This window comes from Meleagris gallopavo, chromosome 21 (assembly GCF_905368555.1).
Source record: "Meleagris gallopavo chromosome 21, MGAL_WU_HG_1.1, whole genome shotgun sequence".
Lineage (NCBI taxonomy): Eukaryota > Metazoa > Chordata > Aves > Galliformes > Phasianidae > Meleagris > Meleagris gallopavo.
In genome coordinates, this window is record NC_139424.1 from 1,070,534 (window position 1) to 1,097,438 (window position 26,905).

The 26,905-nt window shown below is 45.2% G+C and overlaps 1 protein-coding gene across 1 annotated transcript in view; it reads right to left on the minus strand.

The window, feature by feature from the left end:
* Positions 1-1,216: 1,216 nt before the first annotated feature.
* The window catches only part of GALNT17 (polypeptide N-acetylgalactosaminyltransferase 17), a 185,420-nt gene continuing 159,731 nt past the window's right edge, over positions 1,217-26,905 (minus strand). The window contains exons 7-11 of the mRNA XM_085240767.1: positions 16,750-16,935; positions 13,580-13,717; positions 12,313-12,408; positions 4,539-4,706; positions 1,217-4,277 (exon numbers count right to left, since the gene is read on the minus strand). Coding sequence (XP_085096893.1) covers positions 4,149-4,277; positions 4,539-4,706; positions 12,313-12,408; positions 13,580-13,717; positions 16,750-16,935 — 717 coding nt within the window. The 3' untranslated portion in view covers positions 1,217-4,148. The remainder of the gene's footprint in view (positions 4,278-4,538; positions 4,707-12,312; positions 12,409-13,579; positions 13,718-16,749; positions 16,936-26,905) is intronic.

The following is a 26,905-nucleotide window of genomic DNA, read 5'->3' on the forward strand; positions in this document are numbered from 1 at the left end:
GTATTTTCTCTTGTGCTGAGCACAGCCAGGGTGACCCTAAGCCTGAGCTGGGGGTAAGGAGAGCAGAGGTGGCAGTGGGACTTAGCTCAGTCACCCCATGGGATGTGACACTTAACCTGCTGCTCTCCCCCAGGGATCCTGGGTAAAAGTGGAGACTGCTGAGCTTGAGTTTTGGGTTTGTAACTCCTGCTGTGTTATTTCATTTTAATGTGGTGCTGGACAGATGCTGTCACTCTGCTTCCAAGCAGAATGCTCTGCCTGGATCCTGCTCCCACCAGCACTGACTGCTGCAGACCTGAATGACCTGAGCAGCTTCAATTGGTCTGGGAACATCATGTGGCTCCTGCCTGCAGGAAGAGCTGAAGCCATAAATAATTTGGGACTTTTTTTTTTTGATTTACAGGAGTGATTCCAGGAATCACCTCCTCCAGAAACATAGGATCAGCCCAGCTACAAGGCACAAACATTCAGGGGGATTGGACTTGATGATCCAATTCCTACATTTCTGTGATGCAGTAAATAGAATTCCATAATTCAGTAAAAACTCAGAAGAGCTTGGCACCACACCTTTTCATCTGTGATGGAGATTCAAGGTATATGGATTTTCTACCACCGTGACATCCTTTAGGAGAGCAGTGGCTGCAAATTGGATGCTCTGTGCTGAAGCTGTATTGATCATGCTCTGCAAAAACGAGCTCAGGGCTGGAGGCCACACTCACCTGGAGTATTTCCAGCATCCTGCCATGCCCTCAGCTCATAAAAACAGCAACAGTGCCCTTGCTGTAGGGTGCACACACGGACATGGCTCCTACCATCCACATCTACACATCTCATTGACCTCATAGGACCATCGTTACCAGCCAACTTGGGTTTCAGGACAACATGGGCACATGAAACTGAGCTTCAGGTTACTTTTAGAAGCATCCACTCTGGGTACATTTGCAAGCAATGCTGTTTTACCGTGTAACATCTCTTTTTAACTTCTTGAATGTAATTGCATTACCTTGTGAGTGGCAGCCAGCATGGGAGGATGAAATGGGAGGTTAATTTGCACCGGCCATCTCTCTTGATTTCTCCTTCATTTCCATTTCTTTTTAAAATGGAAGTTCCATTAAAACAGCAGCACACTTTTCTATTAACTGAGTAACAGAGAAGAATGACTGCCTCTGTATCTCATCAACGGTGAATCTTTTTAAAATCACTCAAGAGGCAAGGCTCAAATCATATATTTAATAAGAACCACTTTGATATCACTTTTTAAAGCAATTAACATTATTATTAGAGATAAGCGCAAGATGCAACATTTAGATCCAGATTCCTAAGACAGATTTCTAAGGTTTAGGAGGGTGCAGACCTCAGGCCGTCGCCTCAGCAATCATCTCTGCATGTCACAAACCAATATGAGAACAGAACTGCACTTACAGGGACACAGCAGATAAAACTCCCCATTTTAACCACGATTTTGCTGCTTTTCAGTCATTTCCAAGCACTCTACGCACAGCAGTGAGAAGAGGGAAATCACTTTGACAGGGTTTCTTCCCCACCTGAAGGTTCTGGAGCAAAGCATTCACTTCCACATCTCCTTCGTTTGGGATATGCACGAAGGGAACGCACCCCTGGCTTTGTGTTTGAAGAATTGGAGCTGGTCGCCAATGGGATCCAGACGTTTCGTGCCACCTGAGCGAGCTGACAAGCACGTGGATGTCACCACATACCGCCATGCCACCATCTTGAAGTGACCTCAGCCAACAGTCTCACGGCTCAGCAGAGCGATCCCCGCCTGCTGGAGAAGCACATCCTGCAAATGACAGCAGGCACGGCGCGGCTCCTCACTGCTGACGATGATGGGGACAGAAGCCTCCAGCAGCAGATGGAAAGCTGGCGGCGGGGACACCTTCCACCACCACAATTAAATCTGACAAAGCCCATCTGCCGGCGCCCTGAGCACTGGCAGGACTAGAGTGGAGCTGAGAACCGTGAACGATAGCACAGCAACATCCAAAGGATTCCTTTTTCTCCCCCACTCCCTCCAAAACACGCAGCCTTTTCCCAGTGCTAAACAGTATGTGGCTTCCACTGATGACTGACAGCAACTGACTGCTCAATTAAAAGGGAATTTTACATTTTGGTCACTAGCTGTGAAGTCTCAAATCCCCCAGACTTTCTTGGAGTCCTCTCCATTGGCAAATGGCTTTTCTTAGAAGGCAGCAACAAATGCAGGGGAAACATCTCATGCATCTAAGGACATTGCAATCGTGTCTGTTTCGTAAGTGCTAAAATTTATTACATGAGAGATGATGCAACAGCAAATAAGAGAGCAAATTTCTACATTGAGTCCCTACTTTGCAATTCAGGACAACAGGAGGTTTTACTGCATTACGGAAGGCAAGGGAGAAAACCCAGAGACAACTCCAATGAGTCTTGTCACGTGTAAGTGAACAATCAGATGTGATGCAGTAAGGAACAATGAAATATATCTGTTTCTGTTCAATAAATTACTAAAACATCAGTCATAAACCTGCTGCATGGCATTGAAAATTAAACTCATTAAACACCCAGGTAGCATTATCCCGATGCAAATGGAAGACAGGCATGAGTGCTCTGCAGCAAACAACTCTGTGCACATCCCATCTTTGGGAAACATATTTACACATACATCTCATATATTAATATATTTTAGTGCACCCTAGCCAGAGGGCAACCAGAAAGAGTATTATTCTGTGAGAAGGACAGGAGATGGGCTGGCTTCCCCTCTCAACTGAGCAAAGCCTGCGGCCACCCATTAGTCCCACATCCATGTGAAACGACTTTTCAAGACGTTTCCCTTTTCCACTTAGCCAGACACCAGGACCCCAAACTGAAGTCTCCTACAGTGGTTGGATAGACTTGGTTCCCAGGATTACTGCGGGTCAGATAAACCAGGTGAGATCGTGTTACCACTGTATCAACAAGCCTTAAGTGACCTCAAGATGAAGAACTTCAGGCAAGCTGCCATTTATTGGTCTCTTGCCCTCCCTCTCCCTTCCTTACATCAACATCACTGCAGAAGCACACTGAACAGGCAGGATAGATGTGTTCGAGCCTCAATAAGAAAACTACAAAACTACACCACTACAGAGGTAAGGAGACTACCACTATTCATGTCTTCATTCAGAGGCAAGGATGCCTTAAAAACAAACCCCAAAGCCTCCATGGGAGGGAAGCCTGAGCAGGACTTTCTCTCACACGACCTGCCTTCAGCTCTTGCACACATCAGCACATCCATCCAACAGCAAAAAAAGTGGTAATGGAGTCCCCAAGGGGCTAGTGCCAGGCTGGCAGCCTGCTGTGCAATGCTCAGGCTGCTGTGGGTTAATTCTAACAAGGCATGCATCCAAAAGACCCCAAAACAGGGAGGCAATCAACTGTGGGGCTTTCCACTTGGGGTCTCCACAGAGGGGCTGGTGCAGTGCAGGGCTGGTTGAGCCAACAGTAGCAAGTGGGCAATGGGGAGCAGACAATGGGAGCTCAGGACTCTTATTCAACTGTATTTCATGACATGACATCTGTGATGGGGGACTGGAGAGATCTACAGGATTTATCAGGGAATCTCTGAGAGCTTTGTCTCCCCCAGACTCAAGAAAAGGGATGCTGGATGCAGGAGCAAGAAAGGGAAAAGATACAATGCACCTAGTGAGCTGCCACGTCGTAGAAACACAACTTCTTTGAGGCTTGGTGACTTTTTCCTCTCACAAGCACGCACGTTTGCACGCTTGCCATGCAGGGTCTCTTGACTTCAATCACAGTACAAACCTGGATGGGTCTTGGGAGCACTTAGAGTCATCTGAGAAAACAGCATTTCCCTGCCAGTGAAATGCTCACAAGGATGCATGAGCTTATTACAATTACTCCAGCAGAAATAAGTGGTACCTTTTAGAGTGCTTGCCAGAAGAAAATTAGAGTTCTGACCCAATTTCACACAGTTGAAATCACCTGTGGGAGACTAATATACAATAAAAATAAAGACACAAATGCCCATTTCCCCCATGTCCTCTCCTAATAACATGAATAAAGCTCTGTTTTGATATTTTGTCCTTTCCAAAAGAGTCCAGATGGATTGGTCCAAGTCAGCCATCTTTCAGGTGAAACTCCTCTGATTTCTCCACTCTTTACTTGATGAAATTTTTAATTGTCCACCTCTGTCCTGTGCAGCTGCGAAGGATGAGATCGATGCCAGCCATTCCCCTGTTCTCCACCTCCAAGCAGCGCCCTGTTCCCTTGTTCAGGATGGCACCGTTCTAAAATTAAAGACATGGAGAAAACATCAAAAAGAATTCAAGACGTGGGGGTGCCTGTGAAGCAAATCAGGACTGCACGCTGTAGGAGAGGCTGTGACCCTATGCATGGCTGGGAAGTGCACAGTGCTTTGTGGGGCGATAATGAAACTGAAGCAATAAAATCATTTCCAAAATAATCAGCGGGGTTGACTGGAGCAACCTTTGTCACTACCAGCCCACTGTATGAGACAGAGAGGCAGTGATGGCAGACCCAGAACACACCTGGATGAAATTCCAGCGCTTATGAAGGCTGCTCTTGACCTTGTCGCAGTCGAGGAGCTGGGGGAAGCGGCTCTTCACGTTGTCCACCAGGCAGCGGGTGTCGGGCAGGAGCGTCGTGGTCCCAAGGGCACCAAGGTGAAGGAACCCCTCCTTGGTGTAGCGTGCAAGCTGGGATAGGGAGGAGGGGAAAAAGACCATCAGTATCCTTGAAGTATCACTTAAAAGCAATAGAGAAGAGGACAATCATGGCGGAGCCCAAGGAAGAATCTGTGAGGATGATGAAGAGAGAAAATAGAACTGATGAGGATAAAAGAATAATCCTTTCTCCAGCCTTTCTCTCCTGTTAAGTTTATTTTGCAAACAGGGGAGGGGAGGTGAGGGGAGGGGAGCGGAGAGGGAAGGAGAGGAGAGGAGAGGAGAGGAGAGGAGAGGAGAGGAGAGGAGAGGAGAGGAGAGGAGAGGAGAGGAGAGGAGAGGAGAGGAGAGGAGAGGAGAGGAGAGGAGAGGAGAGGAGAGGAGAGGAGAGGAGAGGAGAGGAGAGGAGAGGAGATTCTGAGCCTTAATGCTCACAGGGCAGCCTCCTCCTGGCCTTGGTTCTTGGCTGGAGTCAGCTGGCACCAAGGCCATGCTTGCCCAGTGTGGCTGCTCATGTGCTTGCCAAGCCAGTGTTGCTTTGGACAGCAAGCAATGCCACTAGTGCACCTGGGACAGCCCTCCCACAACCTCAACATTAGCCAAAGGGGCAACGTATCACTTGGTCTGTTACCAGGGACGCAGGCCCAAACATCCCCCAAAGCTCAGCTGTGCAGCAAAGGCTCAGAACTACACCTGACCACTGCAATAGCACTGGCACATGCATGCCATCCAGCCCTGGATGCTGCGAGAGCCAGGCTTTGGGGGCTGGGGGTGTGGGAAGCAGCTGGCACCGTGATGGCACCATGCACAAAAGGCTCCTGCATCTGCAGTGCTTGAGAGACCCCACTACAATGTTTCCCTAAACGTTTTTAAATTCAGGAGTGAAAAGGAGATGAATGACAGCGGCCTGCCTTTCATAGTTCAGGGGAAAGATATACACAGCTGCTTATTTAAATTATGAATCAATCCATTATCTAGCAGACAAATGAGGAGTATTCAGCACGTTAATTAACTGAGCATATCTGTGACCCAGATGTTTAAAAAGAGACAGTAAATCACACTGGGAGTATGGGTTATCTCTGTTAGAATAATTAAACACTGAAAATCAAGCTAAAACAATGTAAAGGAGTCTGACTTGAGCGAGTAACAGCAGATGCACTGCTTGAATCTTGTTTTCCTTCCCTCTATTTCTCCCTTTTATAGAGAGAGGGGTGCTGGATCCTCCTGCTGGCCCCACAATGCCTCTCTTCCTTGAGATTCTGCTCAGTGCACTTTGCTCCCAGCTGCAGGAGGATTTGCACTTACAGCTCCCAACAAGAGAGCTGCCCTCTGCACAAGGCAGCAACAACCTGGGAAGGAATCCCTGAGTACCACATAAGGCTCAGATTCACATAATTTGTTTTCAGCAGTTTGATTTTCGAGGTGGTGTTCTCAGACTGACAATGCCTTCAGCCACACAATTCATTTCAGTTGGTATCTGAGCACGAGCCCAGAGGATGGGCCCACTTGTCTTGACAGAAAAAGCATCTAGAGTCCCAAACAGGCAGTTCAGGTTACCCTCCTCCTCTGGTTCCTGACATTTTTGCTACCATGCCCATAATTAGAGTGCTACACGCTTCTTTTTCTTATGCTGTTCAGCAGTTTGTCCTCTGAAAGGTTGGCCCCATGCCCACCATGTTGTCACCTAATGTGGTGGGAAAAGTAAGCAGAGCACAAATCAAATCTTTCCCCAGGAAGGGAAAGGGGTGGTGGCTGCAGGGAGGCTAAATGAGCTGAAAAACAAACATGGATATTATGAAAAAAGCATCAAGTGCATCTATTAGATGTGTCATCTACTACCTGTAATAACTAGATAAATAAAGCCCTGAACAAGTGTCCGGATCTGGAGGCATTTGAGATAGCCCCATGGGCTGCTCTAGAGAAGCTAACCAGCTCTTTTTATCTGGGTTTGCATGAATAGAGATGAGAAGTGTTACATCTGAAAGAGCAGCTCCAGACAGCTCATCACTCACAGTAGACTCGGGCCTTATTTAGAAGATGCTTCATCATATCAATAAACCCCACGTGCCATTGCCACAGAAACCTTCTGAGCAGTTGCAGCAATTCACCATCCCACCAATGAAGTAGATGAAGCCAAGCTGCCTGATTCAACGTGGCACAGCCCAGGGCAATCAGTGAGAGTTTGTTCTTCAGTTTCAGGTGAAAGCTGAATGAGCCAGGGCTGATGCTTGATGCCTGATCAGTGCCTGGGGTCCCCAGCACAAGAAGGATGCAGAGCTGTTGGAGCTGGTCCAGATGAGGTCACTGAGTGCTGGAGCACCTCTTCTATGATGAAGGGTTGAGGGAGATGGGATGGCTTAGCTTGGGGAAAAGAAGGCTCCAGGGAGACCTCATTGTGTTCTTCCAGTACTTGAAAGGAGCTTAAAGATAGGAGGGGAATCAACTGGGGGAGGGGTTGGAACTGGATAGTCTGTAAGGTCCCTTCCAACACAACCATTCTATGGTTCTGTAATTCTATGACTTGTTGAGCACCTGAAGAAATTGCTCAGCCTCACACAAGACAGTAGACAAACCAGCAGACCAAGGGGATAGACCAGAGAAAACAGTCTGAAAACACTAATGAGCTAGCCATTGAAAAGTGGTTAATCTTGATGAAGTCTTCTACAGCTTAATCACTGCAAGCAGCCCTTGGCAACATCCCCAGAGAGAAAAAAGGATTTGTACCTGCAGCATTTTCCAAACACACTTCCAAGTTTAGGCTACAAAAAGACAGCTTTGGATCTCCAGTTGAGTCACTGAATCCTAAAAATAAGGGACAAAAAGCTCTGGGATCTCAAAATGAATCTTTATGCCATCAAAACAGACGTTGGGACTAAAAAAGGATGCTTTGGATGAGGCTCTGGGTCCTAAATTGGCACTGCACACGTGCCCCATGCACTGCAAAGCAGTACCAACAATATCTCTTCTTTGATTATTTTTTCTGGCTGGCTGCATTTCAGGGATGGGAGAAAGTTAATTAGACATCTTAGCACCTGGGAAATAAAAGCCTTGATGACCTTCATTGACTGCATTGGAAAATAATTTAGGGTTGTTTAGCTTCCTTTCTGCAGTGAGCAGATCATCAATTAGCAACTGTTAAGTAAAGAGTACAGTATTTTCTCCTTAACCCAATTTCATCTGATGTGCTGTTTTGTCATCCTTGACATCGCGGTGTCCCGGATGATCTCAGTATTGATGACTTTGTCCCCAGGTTCTGATGATTAAATGGGCAAAACATATTTTATCCTATAATTAAATGAAATGCTCTGCTGGGTGAACATTATCTTAAGTTTTATAGCATTATAGTGCTTTCTATCACATTAATATATCACAATCGTTCTGTCACTCCAATGAGGTATTACTATATTATTAGTGTGATACATCATTACTGCAAGGTTTTTTCATGATGTATTGCTTAAAAGATGAAGCCATCAGGAAAAAGTCTAAAAGAGCACATTCAGTATAATTATAGGATAAAAGGATACTTCATTATGAAATCTGATAATTATTTGACTTGGAAATGAGTAAAAGCAGAAAGAATGAGAAGGTAAAGTGAAAACAGAAAAAAAAAAAAGACAAAAAACCCAACAATCTCTCCATTATAGATTCTACAACAAAGGTGCTGTGAGAAAAAAGCCAAGAACTCGTCCATATTTGGCATCAGGTATGGGATCCACTGCACTCAACCACATCAGTTTACATGCTGCACAGAATCATTACCGTCGGAAAAGACACTAAGATCACCAAGCCCAACTCCACCCCACCATGCCCACGTCCCTCAGTGCCACATCCACACAGCTCTGGAACACCTCCAGGGATGGTGACCCCACCTGTGCCAATGCACTGCCACTTTTCTGGAGAAGAAACTGGAGAAGAAACCTCCCTTGGTGCTTTCCTTGTGCTGTTAAAATGCCAGCTGAGAGCACACACGTTACTTGCTGAGGCAATGAACCTACTCCTAAACTGGGAAATGGATTTCAGCGTGGCTGTGATGGGTGACAGCACCAGGGAGAGGAGTGGACAGGCAAGCCAAGATGTGAACACAAGTACCACTCTGTGTGCTGAACTGCTGAACAACCCAACAGGAACTGCAAGTCCTTGTGCTTTATATATATATATATATATCCAGCAAGTGAGCTATTTGAACAAAGTGTTTACATCCCTTCTAATTATACTTCCGGTAATAAATTACAACATGCAGCCCATTAATTAAACTGTAGTAGTGAAAGTCCAATTTCTTTTGTGCCGTGCCTGTGTTTTTGCAAAAGGCTGATTTCAAAGCTTCTGCACTCCCTGATAGCTACTTTTCAAGGAGTTAAAGCTAATTGCACATATGGCAAAACAAAAGAACTGCCAAGAACTGGCTCTCAGCTGGAGAGGGAAGAGAGAACGTGAGATGGAAAACCAGGAAGAAAAACCTGTGCTGAGCTCGTGCAACAGGCAGTGTTTTATTTCAGAGTATCAGGTTGGAAAAAGAAAACGTTGTTATGTTTAATCACAAAAGAAGCTGTGGAAAAAATCAGTAACCTGCTTTTAGCTGTTAGTCTTAAAACCCAGGCTTAGAAGGCATTGTCAGACTAATTCAGTTTCTCCTATTATAACACACTTAGAGGTTTAAGTTTCCATCTGGGAAGTCCAATAGGTAGTTTGTGCCATTTAAGAAAAAGAAATTGTGCATTTATGCAACAGCTAGGTTATATTTAGCAGTGACTTGATAGGCCACAGTTGACTGATCTCTGTTTAAAGACAAGGATGAACCAAAGTGAGGTTTGTCTCTACCTCGGAGGACTCCCATGGCCTCAGCTCAGGTGGCTCCTGAAGTTTGCAGTTCAGGTTCAGGTAAGCTTTGCAATTACTTAGTGCCAGTGAACCTGGAAAGCTGACAGTGACTGTATTGTGAAAATGGACTCTTTACACATTCCAGTCTTCCCAGATATCTAGCTCAGTCCTCAGACAGTCACTAGGGCTGCCACAGCTGCCATGTCCTGCAGCTCTACATCCCCACTCTGCTCCATCCCAGTCTTCAACTCACCCTCCTGCCTATCCTTAGCAGAAATCGTTCTGCAGAGGAAGAATTAAAAGAGATCAAAATCAAATGTCATCCTGGGAAGCTACCAGGAATGAGAAGACATGCTCCCAGGCCCTTGGGAACAGGTATCAGATTTTCCTATGAACTCCAAAATGAATTTCCCACCTGAAAAGCAGCAGTGGCAGTAATTGCATAAAGTCCTCCTTCGGTGCACGGGCTGCACAAGCACTGTGAAGGAGCTACACCTGTCTGCAGTGTCCAATGAACTAAAGAAAATTCTGTTCTCAAGTTCTGTTCAAAAACCAACTTGCAGTCAGCAGACTGGCCACAGCACCTTCTGCATCAACTGGAAAACTGTGATGCTTGTACTGGAAATCCACTCAACAAATCACCCCAAATACACTGGGAAAGCCTACTTTACAGTGGGGAGTTGCCTTCCCCCCCAGTTCTTTTGTGATGTATAGGAGAAAATTATCTAGGCAGTGTTTTATTATGCAAATACCTGCAGGCATTTAATGGGGGTGGTCTTGATTATATAATATTGAACGTCTTAATGAATGCAAATGCAGTACTGAGCTTTCTTTTGCAATGTGATGAAGAAAACTGAAGTTTTTCTCTCCCAGCCCACATGGAGACCACATCAAAGGCGCTGGGTGGGCTTACAAAGTTCTTGGAAGCAGTTTTACCACTGGTCTGGAGCATTTCTATGTAATATATGCATTTCTGGGACAAGCTGAAGCTCTGATGCAGTATTATTTCATGGCATAGCATATCTGCCAAACAGCTTCACAAGATCCAGGTAATGGAAAGATAGGCTTTCCCTAGAAAGCACAAAGACAGACTGTTCTCCAGCAAACAACTACAGATCTCTGCCTATGCCCTCAATATATCCAGCTCAGCATCCCAGCACAACCGGATGGGTTTGTCTCCCCTAACCTCATCCAAATCAGCAGTGAGCTTCCTGTGTCAGACTCGTCCTCCTGGAAATGTAGTTAACAGGACTGATCCCAGCACGCCAGGTGTCAGAGGGCTGCTCCTGTGGAACATCTCACCTTCTTTTGAGAGAACGTGGATAATGTCTTCAGACCAGACACTCAGCAATCTGACAGCAGTGAAGGTACAGTTTCTAAGTAGATTAGTGGATGAAATTCCTTCAGTAGAAAGGTGGCTGATGGCAATGGCAGCAGGGAAATGTTTCTGAGTTTGGTGGTGGCCACAGACTTGCCAAAGGAGAAAAAACAGTGGAAGAAACAGCCATGCTACAGAGGAGCTTGTCCCATTTCAGAACTTGTCACCTCCAAACCCTGCATCTTGGCTATATTTCCAATATAGATAGCCACAGCATTTACATGGGAAATGGACACAAAAGCAGGAGGTTCAAGTCAGACATACAGCATACCCTGGTGATGAACAACCAGGGTCTCAACGGACAGAGCTGAAGTGCCAGTAGAATAATTGCTGCTAAACTGTGGCTTTAGGGAGGCTAAGTGTGACTTTGGCAATGAAGAAAAACCTAAAAAACACATCATAAATTAAAAAAAAACAAACCCACCACCACCACCACGTGAACGATAAGACAGTTACTCCACCTCCAGACCTAAGAAACTCGTTAACTTTCTCCTTCAAGACTGGATGGGAGAGAGGCATTGTGTTAAGAGATCTGCATGCTGAGATGATGGCTAGTGGGCACGCAGAAAGAAAAACCGGAAGGAAATAACACAATTTAGGCAAAATACTGAAGTGAGGATATAGGCACTGACAAGAGGAAGAACAGATGAGAAAAATTAAGTTAACCTGGAGCCTGCAGATCCTGGGAGTCCAGCTCAGAATCTGCTGTTGGCTTTACAGATACCAGTAGCAACAGAGCAAGCACTGCTCCTGTTTTTTTCCAACCCTACTGCTACTGAGCCACCAGCATTCCTCTGCTGTTTGCTTTTCCAAACACTATCAAAGATAAAACTGCATAAAAGGCCAAATAAATTCATCATCACTCTGAGTATTTGACACTTTCAATGATCCTCCAAAAGACCGGAGTGTGAACATTGTAATGATGAATTTTGATCCAGAATGAGTTTGAAATTAGGATAAGAAGCTTCTAGTTTGCTCCTAAGACTTTGGAGAGGCGAAGGAAGTGCTAGAAAACTAACACTGTGTAAAGCCCAGCCCTGCTGAAATGGCTGATTATCATCCCATCAAAAAGCAGTGTTTGTTTTCTTATCCCAACTGGTTCGTTTCTACTCTCTCAGGTAAGAGAGAAAGAAAAAGTCTTAAAATGCTCTTCTTGTGTGTGTGTTCTGCTCTGCTCATTGGCCATTTGCTTTCAGAATTATTTACCCTTGCCTGGAAGATGTTTTCAAATTATGCTTTTACTCGCAGCTCTGCCGCAATTATGGTAATCCAGAAAATAGCTCTAAGAGTAGTTGGGAAAGCACATCTTTTATGTGAGGTTTTTTTTTTAAACAAAAAGTCAGGCCTTGTACACTTGAAAGTGAACCAAACAGACACGTTGCACATCCAGACTCCATCCTCCATCCCTCCAGCATCTGCTCCCAGCACACGTGGGCTCCTCACCTGCGGTCCCCAGCCATGGCACGGGTACAATATTGCTGTGTGGTTCTCCTGTGGGCCCTGGTCAAGGCAGACATCTTTTGCCTTGTTGTTTCGAAGCTGTAAGAAATAGAGACAGCGTAGTTAAACAGCCCTGCATCTTCAGACATAAGCAGGGGACTGGTATGCAGCCAGGACTCTGGCCATGAAAAGAATATGTGGTATTATATATCAATGGGCATAATCAGGCAGAGAAAAGTTTACTGTGCCATATGTTTTCTTTAAACATGGGCCTAATGATGACTATTTTTACATCATAATCACCAGTCAAAGGAGCCAGCTTCCTTGAACAGTGTTTTTATTTGGTTATACGTGGTAGTAGCAAGCGTATTTTTAGACTGCTTTCAGCGCATTGCCAGGAGCCTCAAACCAATGCGGAATCATTCCTATTTCATCAGAATCCCAAAGCGTTCAACAAGGAAAATGATGTCCAGATAACACAAGGAAATCCTAGGACCTGTCACAGGGATGCAGGAGGAGACACAGAGCTGCTGGCTAAGTATTTAAAGACACCCATTGGAGAGTGCTGGACTCATGCTACAAGCCAGGTCTGTGAAAGCAGAGGTCCTCCCTCCAGTTTCATCATATAGATCAAGTAAAATGAAATAATGCCTTTAAAATATTGCTTGTTTGGGGGCGGGTGCCTTGAAGCTATTAAATAAATCCAATAAGGAAACTTTCTTAAAATTGATGCCCATCTGGGGTGCTCAGGATGTGTTTCGAGAAGCCTTCTTGAACTGCCACTGTTCTGTGAGACCAATTGCAACAGAATATTGCTAGTTGCCTGTTTTTATATTCCTAGTACTGTCTCAAAGCCAAGAGAGATTGAATTAAGTCTCCTTGCTTTATCTCAGCCTTAAGCTGTTGTGACAATGTATTATATCCTACAGAGACCATGTAAGAAATTAGGCTGAGGTTAAGTCAAAGGGTTTTATAAAATGACTACATGTTTGCTGCATAATCCATGCACTCGATAGACAACACACTGTTTTGTGTCAACTCAGTAAATAATGCATTAAAATATTTTACTGTATGCAGTCTCCAAGATTAGAAATAGATCCCAACACAGGTTTTCAGGAGCAACCGTGAACAGATTTATAAACATTTGTACAACTACAGGGGAACAGTAAGGTCTGATTCACATTCAACTCCTTTGAGGCTACTTCTCATCAGAGCTTCACCAACTGTAAATATTTCCTGTCTCATCTAAGGATGTATCAGCTTTAATTACCTCGCCATACGCAACAGTATTGTTGTATCTTCTCATTTCTGGATAAACGTGGTCCAGATACCACTGGAAATTTTTACATTTCAAGCTCTTCCTTAAGGCTTTTCTCTCGGAGACATCCCCGATGTCAATACCTGGATTCTGAAAAACAACAGACACAGCAGATCACTGGACAGCTCTTAAAAAAAAAAAAAGAGAAAACGAGTGCATTTCACTGATTTCACTATTTTTTCTAATCCACTTGGAAACTTCCAAAGGTTGAGTAACTTCACACAGAAGCTGTGCCAGGAAGTTTTGGAAGGTGTGCTCAAGGCTGAAATCATCATCAGAGAAGTCTGACTTGGGACAGAGGCTTCACAGCCACAGCAAAGGAGACACTCACTTCTCTGACAGGGTTTGAAGGCATTTTCGCATTGGCCACCAGACACACTTCGGTCCTGGGAGGAAATATGAGAAGTGCAACGTGGCGCTGACAAAGCTTCCCATTAATCCCTTCTGACTTTGGATCAGTCTGAAAGTGATGGAGTTTATCAAAAGGCACAACACCAAGCTATTTTTAAAAGATCTCACCTACCACTTAGGTACTGACAAAGTGGATTTCCAGAAGAGCTTAACAGCAAATGTACATCAGGGTTTAAAAGATGGCTGTGTGCTCAATCCCGGGAAAGCAAAGTCCTGTCTGCACCAAGCACCAAAACCCTCACCCTTACATGATCTTCGAGGTTCCTTCCAACCCAAGCCATCCTATGATTCTATGGAGACTCTTCCAGGAGGTACCTCAGAGGACAGCATGGTTAGAAAGGTATAAAATAAAGAAAAAAAAAATATATTTTTTTTAAAGGAAAAGATTTATGATTCAAATAGAAGAGAAGCAGATAGCTAAGAACAAAGGATAAAAACCATGGGAGAACAGAAGATGAACCTCAAAAAAAAAAAAAAATCCTTCTTTGACAATTTGGACAAATACATGTTGAAAGAGTCTCCCTGGAGGAACCCCATTGCTCACGCTGATCTAAAAGTACACAGAGCTGCAGCACCTGTCCCATGGGAAATAAACTCACAGGAGCTGAAGAGAGCAGACCCTTTTTAACCTTTTATTTCACTACAGCATTTGGGGAACTAATGCAGCAACCAGGGGAAGGAAATCAAAGGCACAAAGCAGCCACTTCTCCTTCCTACAAGTGTCTGGATTTCTACTCTATTTTAGCTCCTGCTCTTTTCTCTTCCAGTGATCATTAACTACAGCTGGGAAAGCAATTTTCCATTACAATGCTTGTAATGATCTCCTAATGAATTATTCACTCTGCTTTAGAGAAGACACCATTTTAATCTGTGACTGGTAGCTCACAGGTGAAATAAAGACCATTCAGTGTAGACAGGTAGGACAGGCTGAGATCTGAATGGGTGAGCCTGGAATATTCGGTGCCTGGTGCTGTATTAGGGGATGGTCAGGTGGGGTTAAGAAAAGCTTCTGTACCAGGGGGTGGTGGGCACAGCCCTGAGCTGCCAGAGCTCAGGAAGCATTTGGATAATGCTCTGAGATAAAGGGTTTGGATTCTGAGAGGTAGGGAGGAAGGGATCCTGTGTGGAGCCAGGAGCTGGACTCGATGGGTCCTTTCCAATTTGGGATATGCTGTGACACATTGTCACTATGCTGCCTTTTCAGAGATGCATGGGACCTGTGCCCTCCTGCCACGCAGCATCACCTTCCATCCCTACTCATTTATTTCCTAACAAAAATAAACAACACAGGGCTCTCCACCATTCCCAGAAGGGCACACCAGCAGCATGGGTAGTTACCAACCTTTCCCAGTTACCTGTTGTTCTCTAAGGCAGTACGAAGTTGTGACTACTAGGGCTCCAAATGCCAGGAAATCTCTCCAGATTTAACCTTTCCTCCAGCAGCAGCAGCTCCTGCTAATGCCTTTCAAAACGCCCTGAAGCACCTTGCTGCCAGAAGGCATGCTGCTGCAGCAGGAACCTGGAGCAACTCTTAGCTGGGGCAAGATCTGTAAGGAATCCTTATTTCCATCACCAAAAGGATGGCTGTATATTTACTTTGTTACTACAAGGGGTCTTGGGCTTTGTGATTTAGACTTCACCTGCACAAAGATGAGAGATCAACAGCAGCTGTGGATGTATATAAAGTCCACCTGCAGTTTATAGATCTTTGTGCAGAAGTGTAGGGAATCACCTCGAGATGGTGTAGGATCTGTTCCCTGAGCATCCTGGAAGAATCCCACAGCTTCCTAACGACACACCATCCTGCAACAAGGCAGGATTTACATGAAAAATAACATCAGATCTGGGAAAGTCTGAACGTTTCTGTATGGAAATAAATAATAACCATCAGAGTTAAACAGTGTTCTTAGAGCAGAAACGTGGTGCTGCTGGGAGGGCATCTCCCCTTTGTGAGCCACCAGCCTCTGACCCTTTACCCAGTTCCTAAGCACCGTTGGCCTTATCCTTCCCAGTGCTGAGTTTGCCTGCACATGACATGGATCTGTGCAAACCGTGGGGCAAGCCTCAATGCCATTATTAATTACCTCTGAAAGGAGGTTGTAGAGAGGTGGGGGTCGGCCTCTTCTCCCAGGTAACAGTGATAGGGTAAGAGGTGATGGCTTTAGGTTGTATCAGGAAAGGTTCAGATTGGATATAAGGAAAAAATTCTTCCACAAAAAGAGTTGTGCTGCAGTGGCACAGGTGCCCAGGGAATGGTGGGGTCACCAACCCTGGAGGTGTTCCAGAACTGTGGGGATGTGGCACTGAGGGACGTGGGCATGGTGGGATGGGATGGGGTTGGTGATCACAGAGGTCTTTTCTAACCTTAATGGCACTCTGATTTTATGGTTCTGTGACTCCATTTGAGGAACAGTGTAATGACATAAACTCATGCTGTTTAAACACTCAGTGGGGAGATAAACACTATGCTGCAGGTTTAATATTGAGAAGTTAAAATGAAAACACCTGATGGCAACTATAAGAATTCCCTCAAATTCTGCAGGTGCTGCAGCACTTCCATCAAAGCTGAAAGAGCCCTGATGGCTTCTGTGGCTAAAGGTGGGACAGAGGGTATTTAAGGCTCTTCTTCCCTTGGGAGCACCAAATCCTCTACAATTCAACATTTTAACCCAGTGAAATGAAAACACAGGAGAAGGGCACAATGGCCATACCTCCAGAGGCAAGTTCCATGCGATGTACACGTGGGACTTGTAGTCATCCATCCACACCTCGGCCACTCGCAGGGCGTTACGCTTGGTGTAGAAACCAATGTTGTTGTTGTAGGGCTTCTTCTTGCGTTCGATGTGGGCCACCCTGGAGCAGGGCAGGACTTCCATGCTGCCACCACACAGCCACACCTGCAACGAAACCAGGCAGAACTCCCATCAGCAAAGGGTCTGTGAGCAAATTTAAGAGAAAGAAGGTTTTGTGGTTTCTATAGCACACGGTATCTCATCATCTAGCTGCAAATAGAAATCTGTGGTCATGTCTGGACTTTGCTCAGCACCGAGCCAGAGGGAGAAGTTAACCTGTGCCCACAGCAAAAGGCATTCTGCATTTGGTGGGATGATGACTACATGACTACATCATCCCACCATTAGCACCCCATGGTATTACTGCGTTGCAGGATGGGGTGCTGAGTTTGCAGAGATGCTTCTACTAAATAAAAAGGATTAGTGCCTGGAATAACTGAAACAATCGCAAGAGCTCCTTCTGCAGAAGGGATGACTCAGAGAAACATATGGCAGGGACAGATTTCTCCCACTTGAAAACATTTGTTCATTATTTTTTCTTTCACATGCTGTTTAAAATTCCCTTAAATCACAGTTTACAAGTTAATAAAATATTTGGAGAGCTTCTTTTTCTCAGACACAAAGGGAATGTGCAGAACGACTCGCCATACCTGAGTTCTTCCCTGTCTGTTTGCCTTCACCAAGAAGTTATTTATCTTAAATATAAAAAATCCATGGCAAGGACACCAGGCTCTGGGCAACCATTATTAACACATATGTCAGGCAGGCCTAATAATCCCAGTTTCGCCTATTTTGCAGTCTGCTTTGCATTATCCTTTTGCACAGTTGTTGTAACACCCAGTGTTTCTGGGATCTCGTCCAGGCTCACCACCTTTAATCCCATCTGCGTTCTCTAAAGGTTATCAACCTGCTCTCTCAGCACCACGAGGAGACTCCAAGCCCCCAATACCTTACAAAAAAAAAAACAAACTCACCCCATTTATCTCACAGGGATCAATAAAGGAGCCCAGGGTGAGCAGCACCACGCAGGCCACAGCTAGCCAAGGATGAGATATATTATGCCCAAACCCCCAACATTTGCATCTTCCTGTGCTAATACCATCTAAATGACACAAAGGAGATATTAATGAAATCACGTTAGAAAAGGTGAATTAGTTCACTGCTCTGTCAGCTGCCCTTTAGAATGGTGAAGTGGCAATATTTCAACTGTTTGGAGCTGCCAGTTCTGGGGAAGCCCCGCATCTCCCCCAGTGCTGTGGAGCAGTGTGTGAGACTTCATCCTGATCCGAGATCAAAAGAATCATTCTCAAAACTTTTAAGCCATCATGTAGTTAAATTGCCATCTTCCACCAAGCTCGCTTCGGGTAGTAAGAATGTAATTTTGTCTTTTGTGTTCTGTTTTAATAATTCACACGGTTTTATGCTAGGCAGCTCCTCATATTTTTGAAATATCTGTACAAATGATCTTGAAATGCATATATTATAATAAGCAGAGAGTGCTGGAAATGGCAGTGACTATCTATGTATCCACAAGCCAGAGAGATCAATAAAACCTTAATTCTAAAAAGGCACTTCTTTGGGAAAGAAAAACAAAACACCATGCGTCTATCATCTCGTAAGTAAATCCTACACTGTCGTTAGAGAGACAAAAATCTAACAGCTTCTACAACATTTCTGCTGGCAACAACAGGAACAAAGAGAACATGGGGCTGTTACATAGGGAGGGGCTGTGCCACCCCAGTATTGCCATCCCCATGAGCAGGGGAGCAAGCCAAGGGCCCAGATGTCACTTGTTCCCAGTGGCAGAGACTTCTTGATCCTGCTGGCATGCAGATGAGCAGGTCCTCAGGTGCTCAGACCCCCAGTGCAGATTCCTTTCTGTTGTCAACAACTCCTTTGGGAACCTTCATTGCTGTTCCTTTGAGCAACCTGCTGTTGCACCAAAGGTATCTAAGGAATAAGGAGAGACTGAGAAGTAGGCTTTTCTTATTCATAGCAAATGAACCCACAGTCCCTTTGGGTACTCTATCTATTTCAACTCACAGCTTTAAATGGGCAATCAGTCCAGCATGGGCTTTTTTCTGCTTGTTCCTTAAGGAACTGTCTGTGTTTCTTAGCAGAAGTATAATCAAGAGAAGCAGAATATCGAGACCAATGAAAAAACAACAAGTTCTTGTAAATTAATTCATGTTTAGCCTCTTTAATTTGGCAGAATCTTTCACACTTCTTGCTACAGTGGAACAAATAACAATTATACCCATTCATAAAACAAGCATGGAGAGCGTGTAAAGACAAGATTTGAAGACTCGAGGTGGAGTGTGTAATAGAGCAGGTTAAATATGAGGAACAAGTCACAAGTTTCCCCTTGTTTTCTGACATTCAAACTTCACCATGACTATTAGCTTGCCAATCATCCACCCGTAAAGAGACACGGAATTAAAAATAGAACATTCCCCTCCAGTAAATGACAGTGACTCAGTGACTGCTCCTCCACCCGTCTACACAAATGTACAGAACGATGCCTGGGTTGGTAGAAAAAAACACTTAACACTGAATTCTAGTAAAGCACTGCCAGAGAAACAAAGAGAAAACAAACCCATCACCAGGAAAGCTTTGGTGCGTTTTCAATCACTGAGGCTGGAAAAGATCTCTAAGATCATCCAGTCCACCCATCCATCTACCACCAATATCTCCCACTGATCTATGTCCCCAAATGCCACATCCCTATGGTTCTGGAACACCCCCAGGGATGGTGACCTCACCACCTCCTTGGGCAGCCTGCTCCAGTGCCTGACCACTTTTTTGGGGAATTTTTTCCTAATATCCAACCTCAATGTCCCCTAGTGCAACTTGAGGCCATCTCCTTTTGTCCTTGGCAAGAGGAATGCAACTGTTGTCTGTTGTCTGACTGCCGTCCTTTGCAAAAGGTGACTTTTGTAAGAATTCAATATGGAAAACCAGCAATTCTCAAGCAATGAAATTTTTGAGTGCAGCTGAAATAGCATCAGCCATCTACTTTCTAGAAGTGTTTGCCCACGAAGGAGGCAGCTCTTGGTTAGTGCAAAACTCCATCACCTTGCTCTAGGGATGGGGTGACCCAGTTTTGCTCTCCCATCACCCTCAAGGAGGAGGAAGGTGTCACAGATGTGTGAAAGCATTGACAAAACAGCACCATGCTGACCTGCACTGGGACAGTCCAAAGGGGGAACAAATTTGGCGTGATGCAATGCAGCAGTAGAGCTTCTAGGGAGGTGCAGGATCTTCTCTTGTGCGTGAGCATGCAAATACATTGCAATATTCAAGGTAAGGCATTCCCCCACCTCCCAGGCGTCTCCCCTGCCATCAGCCTGCAGGTCTTATGCAAAATCAGAGCTGTTTTCACACTGCTCACGTGGAGCATTTTAATGTGTCTCCGCTCCTAATGATGGCTGGGATGTCAGCAGGTGCAGTGCTTGGGGGAATGGCAAGAAGCACATGTCCTCCACTGCTACTCCCTGCTGGTTAGGCAGGGAGGATGGGCAAGAGTGTGCAAAGTACAGCACACAGACAGCCCTCTGTGCTGGTAATAGAGACAGCAAGAAAACCCCCATTTCACTTGACCACCTCACTGCAGTGATCACAGAAACAATTTTCCAAGTGGTATGCAGTTAGGAACAATTACTGTCCACGATCCCCTTTGCCCTCCAAAATTCACTGCAACCATCAATTTGCTTTGCTCCTGCCTGCCAAAAGCAGCAATTACCCTCCAGGAGCATTATTTAAGAAACAAAAGGACTTCTGACAATCTGCCTGCCATCACTGGAGCCAGCCAGGTGGAAAAGGGAGCCCCAAAGGAGCTGTGCCTGCAGGAATCATAGCATCATAGAATCGCTAAGGTTGGAAAAGACCTCACCTAGTCCAACCATAAAGGAGGGTACTGAGAACCTGTCCTGTGCTACACCAGCCTCAGGACATCGTCTGTCCTCCCCAGCGGGCTCAAGAAGTATCACATCTTCAGGTTTGCTAGAAGGTCCTGTTGCTAGAATGGGTCCAAACCCAATTCACTTGGAAAACAGAAGTTTAAGGCATACTAAGAAAAGGTTGGTATCGCCCCAGTGCAGCACCTTCTCCTCTCTTATCATCTGCATCCACGTGAGAAAAAACATCCCATTGCTTGGGCACTGCCTTACATAATGCTGTGTGTCCTCCTCACCCATGGGACATCATTAATAATCACCATAATAAAAAGTCAGAAGGGATAGCAGCTATCTGGGGTCCTGAACGTGGCGTTCTAGCTGCAGCTCTCCGAGACTTCCATAATGCACACTGACAGCTCCCATTACAGGATCCTGACTTTCCTTGCTTATAACTTTGGCAAATTTTAAGTATTCGGACTGAAATATATCCTAGAACAGCTCGAGCCTGCCTGTTGTTAATGCAAAGAGACATCATGTCTAATGGTGTCAGGATGAGTCTGCAAGGTAAACTTCTAATCTCCGAATGTATTGTGACAGAAGGATACGGGGAAAAATGCTCCTAACTTTCATTACACAAACTCCAGTCTTTTCCAGCTGATAAGTTCATTTCTAAGGTGATTAGCAAAAGTGTACCTTAATTAGCAACAGATTTCCCATTTAACAGTTTTGCCTTATCTCCACCCCCCGCCTTTCTTTTAAAAGCAACTTCTTTAGTTAAGGGAAAAACACAATTACCCAGGGCAGCTAAAATAATAAGAGCACATCAGAACAAAGACCTAAATAATAAAACTGAGAAATAGCAAAAAATTAAAAAAAAAAAAAAAGATGGCAAAGAAATACTAATTTCAGCACAAATTCCCTTGTATAGCTCTGAGATATGGCCTCTCTCTCCAAATTATTCCTTTTGTCACAGGAAACAACACTTTCCCAACACATTTCTCACTATATGGCTGAGGCAGTTTGTCCTTTGTGTTCCCATTTTGGCTCCTATGCCTTTATGCCAACATGACAGCGCTGCAGAAGAAGGGTTAGCAATGAGGTGAAGAAGGCTTTCCCCCAAACCTCTGCAAACCCTTGTACCCAAAGTTGCAAGACTCTCATAAGCAGCAGCTGGGTTATGCTTTATATACATAAATGTCTATCTATATGTTATATGCTGTATCACCACTGATGTGCTGCTGTGAATAGCGCTATCTAATTGTAAAAACCACAGCAAGAACTGGAGACGAAATGGTAAGTTAAATAACATGAAAATGAGTTAAGAAGTCAATGGAGGAGGGGGAAGGGAAGAAAAGAATGTTTTCTTTCTACTGAAGAAGAATACAGCATTCACAATCTCTGCAGGTGCACACAAGCACTCCTGGAAAAGAGCTTGTTGTCTTTTAGTTCTTTTAGTCTGGGTATGTGGATTTTCACAGATCCAATTGGAGGAGAGGATTTACCTGACAGCAGTGAACTTTCATGGGCACTGTGCTGCAGCCATCCAGCAAAGGTGCAGTGTTGTACCTACAGACCAACAACCTCACGCTGCCTTTGGAAAAAGGCAACTCTGTGTGAGCAGGGGCTGATGGATCATAGAATCACAGAATGGCCTGGGCTGAAAAGGACCACAATGATCATCAGTTCCAACCCCCTGCTATGCACAGGGTCACCAACCAGCAGCCCAGGCTGCCAGAGCCACATCCAGCCTGGCCTTGAATGCCTGCAGGGATGGGGCATCCACAACCTCCTTGGGCAACCTGTTCCAGTGCCTCACCACCCTCTGAGTGAAAAAATTCCTAAGGAATCCTCTTGAATGTCCTGACTTTGGACAGGTTCCTGTCTTTGTGTACCAGATCCAGACAAGAAATATCCACATAATCTGGTGTTCAAACTCCCCAGCTTTTCTGCTGAGACCATGTATTCCTGCTATCATGGCCATTTAGAAAATGCCAAATAGAAGCAGAACCCAGGTGCCAAATTCACTCCGCAAATCCTAACCTACAGCAACACGATGTAACAGTGACGGATTCCATCCTCTTAGCTCTGCGTGGAACATAAATAGTTTAACATTTGACATATTGGAGATGCTAGAATAAAGCAAGCTTCACGCCGACGCGAAGCAGAGATTTCTCTGTGCTGCCACAGTTCAAGGAGAATGAGACATCCACACTGTAATTGTGTTTGCTCAAACTTGAGGCTTTTCCAATGAAAAATTTATGCTGCGCTCCTCCAACAAATCTAACAAAACCTGTCCTACATTGTGCATCATTGCTGGGTACAATGGGTATTGATCTGGTTTCATCACCAGATAAGGTACGTAAGAATGGGTGTGAGGGGAGGCTGTATTTAAAACACTCCAGTCACAGGAGGATTAGCTGGAAGGCACGTGTCCCCAGCCTCTTGGCTCAGAAACACTGCGGAAAAGGACCATTTTGCCTCTCAGCACATCAGGACGGGTACTTTAATTACTTTAAAATTAAACTACAGCAGCTGGGGTTACCGTAGCGTTGTCAGTTTAACATTTCTAAAAGTAATTTTTCATAAGAAGAGGAAGGGAATACGCCTGTTGAATCTGCAGAGATGCTCTCTCGCCCATATCCCAGCCTTGGTTGGAGCCCAGGTTTGTGCCACCGGCTCCTGTTGGCTAAGCTTGGCATTGTCTCATTGCTCTACAGCACCAAATCCATGGGATGTTAACCAGACGCTGGATTATCACTCTTAATGTGAGTCATGGAGCACGAAGCCCTGGCGATGTGCTGAAGTGGTTTGCAGCTATCGTGTTATAAATCTGTGTCTTTCATAGTACATTCAGCGTGAAAATTCCTCAGTGCACTGATGCTATCTGATCAGTCTTGGCAGCACGACAGGGACCTGATTATGCTGTAATAGCATAATGCAAAGATTATTACATGGACCCATAAAAGACAAGTGCCTAAAACTAGCATCAACAATACCTGTAAGCCCTTTTGGAAGGCAACGATCACGTTGGGCTTTACACCCTTGTAAGACACAAGCTACTGGCAGGATTTGACCCTAATCTACTTGGAGGTTGCTCATTTTTGTTTTTTATTGTCGTTAACGTACCCAAAGCATCTTGATCACATTCTCTTATTACCACTTTTGTCAAAGCTGTAAAAATAAAACAGCATAAAGAGTTGAAGGGAATTTTGATCTATTTTTCATGCATGGAAAGCCGTTAGAAAAAATTATCCTCAGACAGTTCTCTGGACTAACAGAGCTCCACGTGGGGAGCAGCAGGAGAAGGGGGAAGGTGTCATGGAGCAGTTTAACTATAAGAGGCAGTTCTGAAACAGAATTATTTATGCAGAGAGAGGCAATGCATGCTGGAGCTGACAGCTCACCGAGCTCCTTCCAGTCGTCTTAACTCCAGCGTATCACGACTGCAGCTTTTGTGATCTGTAATTATAGATATCCTCTCATCAGACACTGATGGGGAAGGCACTGAAAGGAAGCCGAGCTCCAACGTAGATACTTGTAGATGGATAGGATTTAATGCAACTCAGATGATCCTCTCTGCAGAAAATTGCTCAAGCAACTCATCAAAAAGAACAGCTAATGAGTTTAAAACTAGAACATGCAAATATTGAGGGAGGAAACGTACGCAGTGTCTGCTATTTGGTGTGAATGCCCATACACACACATACAGACACACAAGGTATGTCGTGCCTTGTCAGAGCTCTAACCCAGACTGACAACACTTTCTAAGCTCTCAGATGTTTTTGCTATGGACTTTCTCATTCATTAGGTTTAGAAAGAATGCCAAACATGAGCACTGAAACTGTCAGGTTTCCCTGAGGATTTTACCCTCAGTTTTTGATTTTGTTCATATTAGGAGGGGCTTCAAAGGGCTCTGTCTGTCCCTGATGCAGAGCCCTCCCACACCCAGCCACTGGGAATCTCCAAAGGGGGGGGGGGTGAATCCATTGGGACCACGGGAATTTACATCCCTCTGAAAAATGCTGCATTACAAACCTTAGCACTGTATTTTAGTTGAATCACAGAAACACAGAATGATAGAATCACAGAACTATGGAATAGCCAGAGTTGGAAGGGACCCACAAAGATCACCAAATCCAACTCCTGGCTCCACACAGGACCATCCAAACCCAAACCCTATGTGTGAGAGCAGTGCCCAAACTCTCCTTGAGCTTTGATCACGGAGGGCCGTGCCCACTGCCCTGGAGAGCTGTGCCATGCCTACCACTCTTCAGTGCAGAAATCAGACTGTCATTTCAGTAGTTAGCTGTGGGCAAGCAAAATGTGAAAGCTAGCTATCATCTGGCCCTTCTTTTAGAGGGGAAAAGCCAGCTGCCTGTGTTACTGAGGTTCGTGGGCTATTGCATGCTACTGCTCAGCACATTCCCCCTCACAGCACCACGTATGCTGCAGACAGACTTAATGTGTGCAAGTTTGAAATCTGAAAATAAGGTCCAAACCAGATGGTTAGAGACTGGGGCTGCTCTGTCATATTTTTGCCATTCACTCTGCCATCTGCTTATTTTCTAAGGCAATGCTAAAATCTCATCTTCAGCGCGGTCGTCTTGTGCTTTGAAATAATGAATACTTTGCAACTCAAAGCAAGTGTGAAAGTTTAAAGCCCGAGCAATTGCCGTGGCTCTGAAGCTATCATCAGCAAAACTGCTGATAACTGACTGTCACAGACAGCCTTCGACCTCCACTAAAAAAACTCCTTTAAAATTCTGGCACATGTGCAGGTGAAGCATTGTGCAAAGGCTCTCGAAGATGAAAAGCCTCCTACCAGCTGCTCATCAGCACCATCATCTGTTCAACACCACTCCTTCAAGTCCAGCCAACTCCGGAACCATTTCCCTTTGGTACAGATAAGCCACTGAGCTGGAGCTGTGATTTTTACGTTTGGAAGCCCTGGCATGGGGACAGCAGTGATGATGGTAACAGCAGTGCAGCTGCCTGATGTAGACATGAGCTACTCCAAGAGCATGAAATTACTTTGGTGCCCGTCCACCTGGACTCACCTCTTTCATCTTCAAAGGTTTCCACTGCAAGTGGTCTGGGCTTGCATTCATGGTTAGATGTCAGTTTACTAAAGACCACAGCACTCCCCTGGTATGGGAGTACATTGGGTGCATGGTGTCTGGCTTCAGAGGACTTGAACTTGCTTGCAGCAGCCAGCACCAGCCTTCAACTACCACAGTAAAACCACAGCCAAGAAGACAGGGGCTGTGGGGTGAGTGGGGACAGACTTGGATAGGATGGAAATAAAAATGGATCTAATGCAGAGCAGGGCTTTCCCCCCTTTTGCACACGGCACTGCCTAAAAACAGAGCTGTATTCCTGTTTTTATTAATACAAATCTTAATTAATGCTGTCTCTGTAGAAGCTAACCCTGATCAAAGCCTTGTTTGGATATGGAGACAGCATGTATTTGAACTGTTGAGGGTGATCCAACCCAGTGGAACAGTCACAGCTTCATGGGAAGACGTGAGATTGCATTATTCATGCCCAGAAGAGCAGCAGCAAGCCTCTCCCAGGATGGCCACACACCTCAGCTGTGCTCATGTCCTACCGCTGCAGCAGGAAAGTGTCCTTTGTAGCTGCCCAGAAAGCATGCTGCTTCATGTTAGTTCCTCTTATAACACACGCTGAAAATTGTTCCATTGGTCTGCGGGACCAAATTTCCACAGCAGCGATCAAAATGGTTTTGAAAGATGTCCTTGGCTGCTTGCACAACCCACCAGCTTGATATACTCCATCAGCTTGCTCCTCCTCTTCCCAAATCCCAGCCACAAAGCTTCTGTCGCATCTCTACATCCCTGGGGGCCTGGTCACAGCACGGACACCACAGAGCATGACCACTAATGATTTTTCATGCAGCAAACACCAGCTGTGCTCGTTATATTGCACCTCGTCAGTGCAACGTAACAGCAGTGAGACACCAATGAAACGACAGCTCTGCATTGCCTCCGGGTGACTTTGGTGATGTGTGGCGGCTGTGTGGCAGAAGGGAATTGGGCTGCTCTAGCAAGATGTCCCTTGGGTCACATTCCCAGGAGGGATGGCTGGATAGTCCTCCACACTGCTGCAGTGTCTGCCCGCTGCCCTGAGCTCTGGCTGAAAGTTAAGCTGCACACACACAC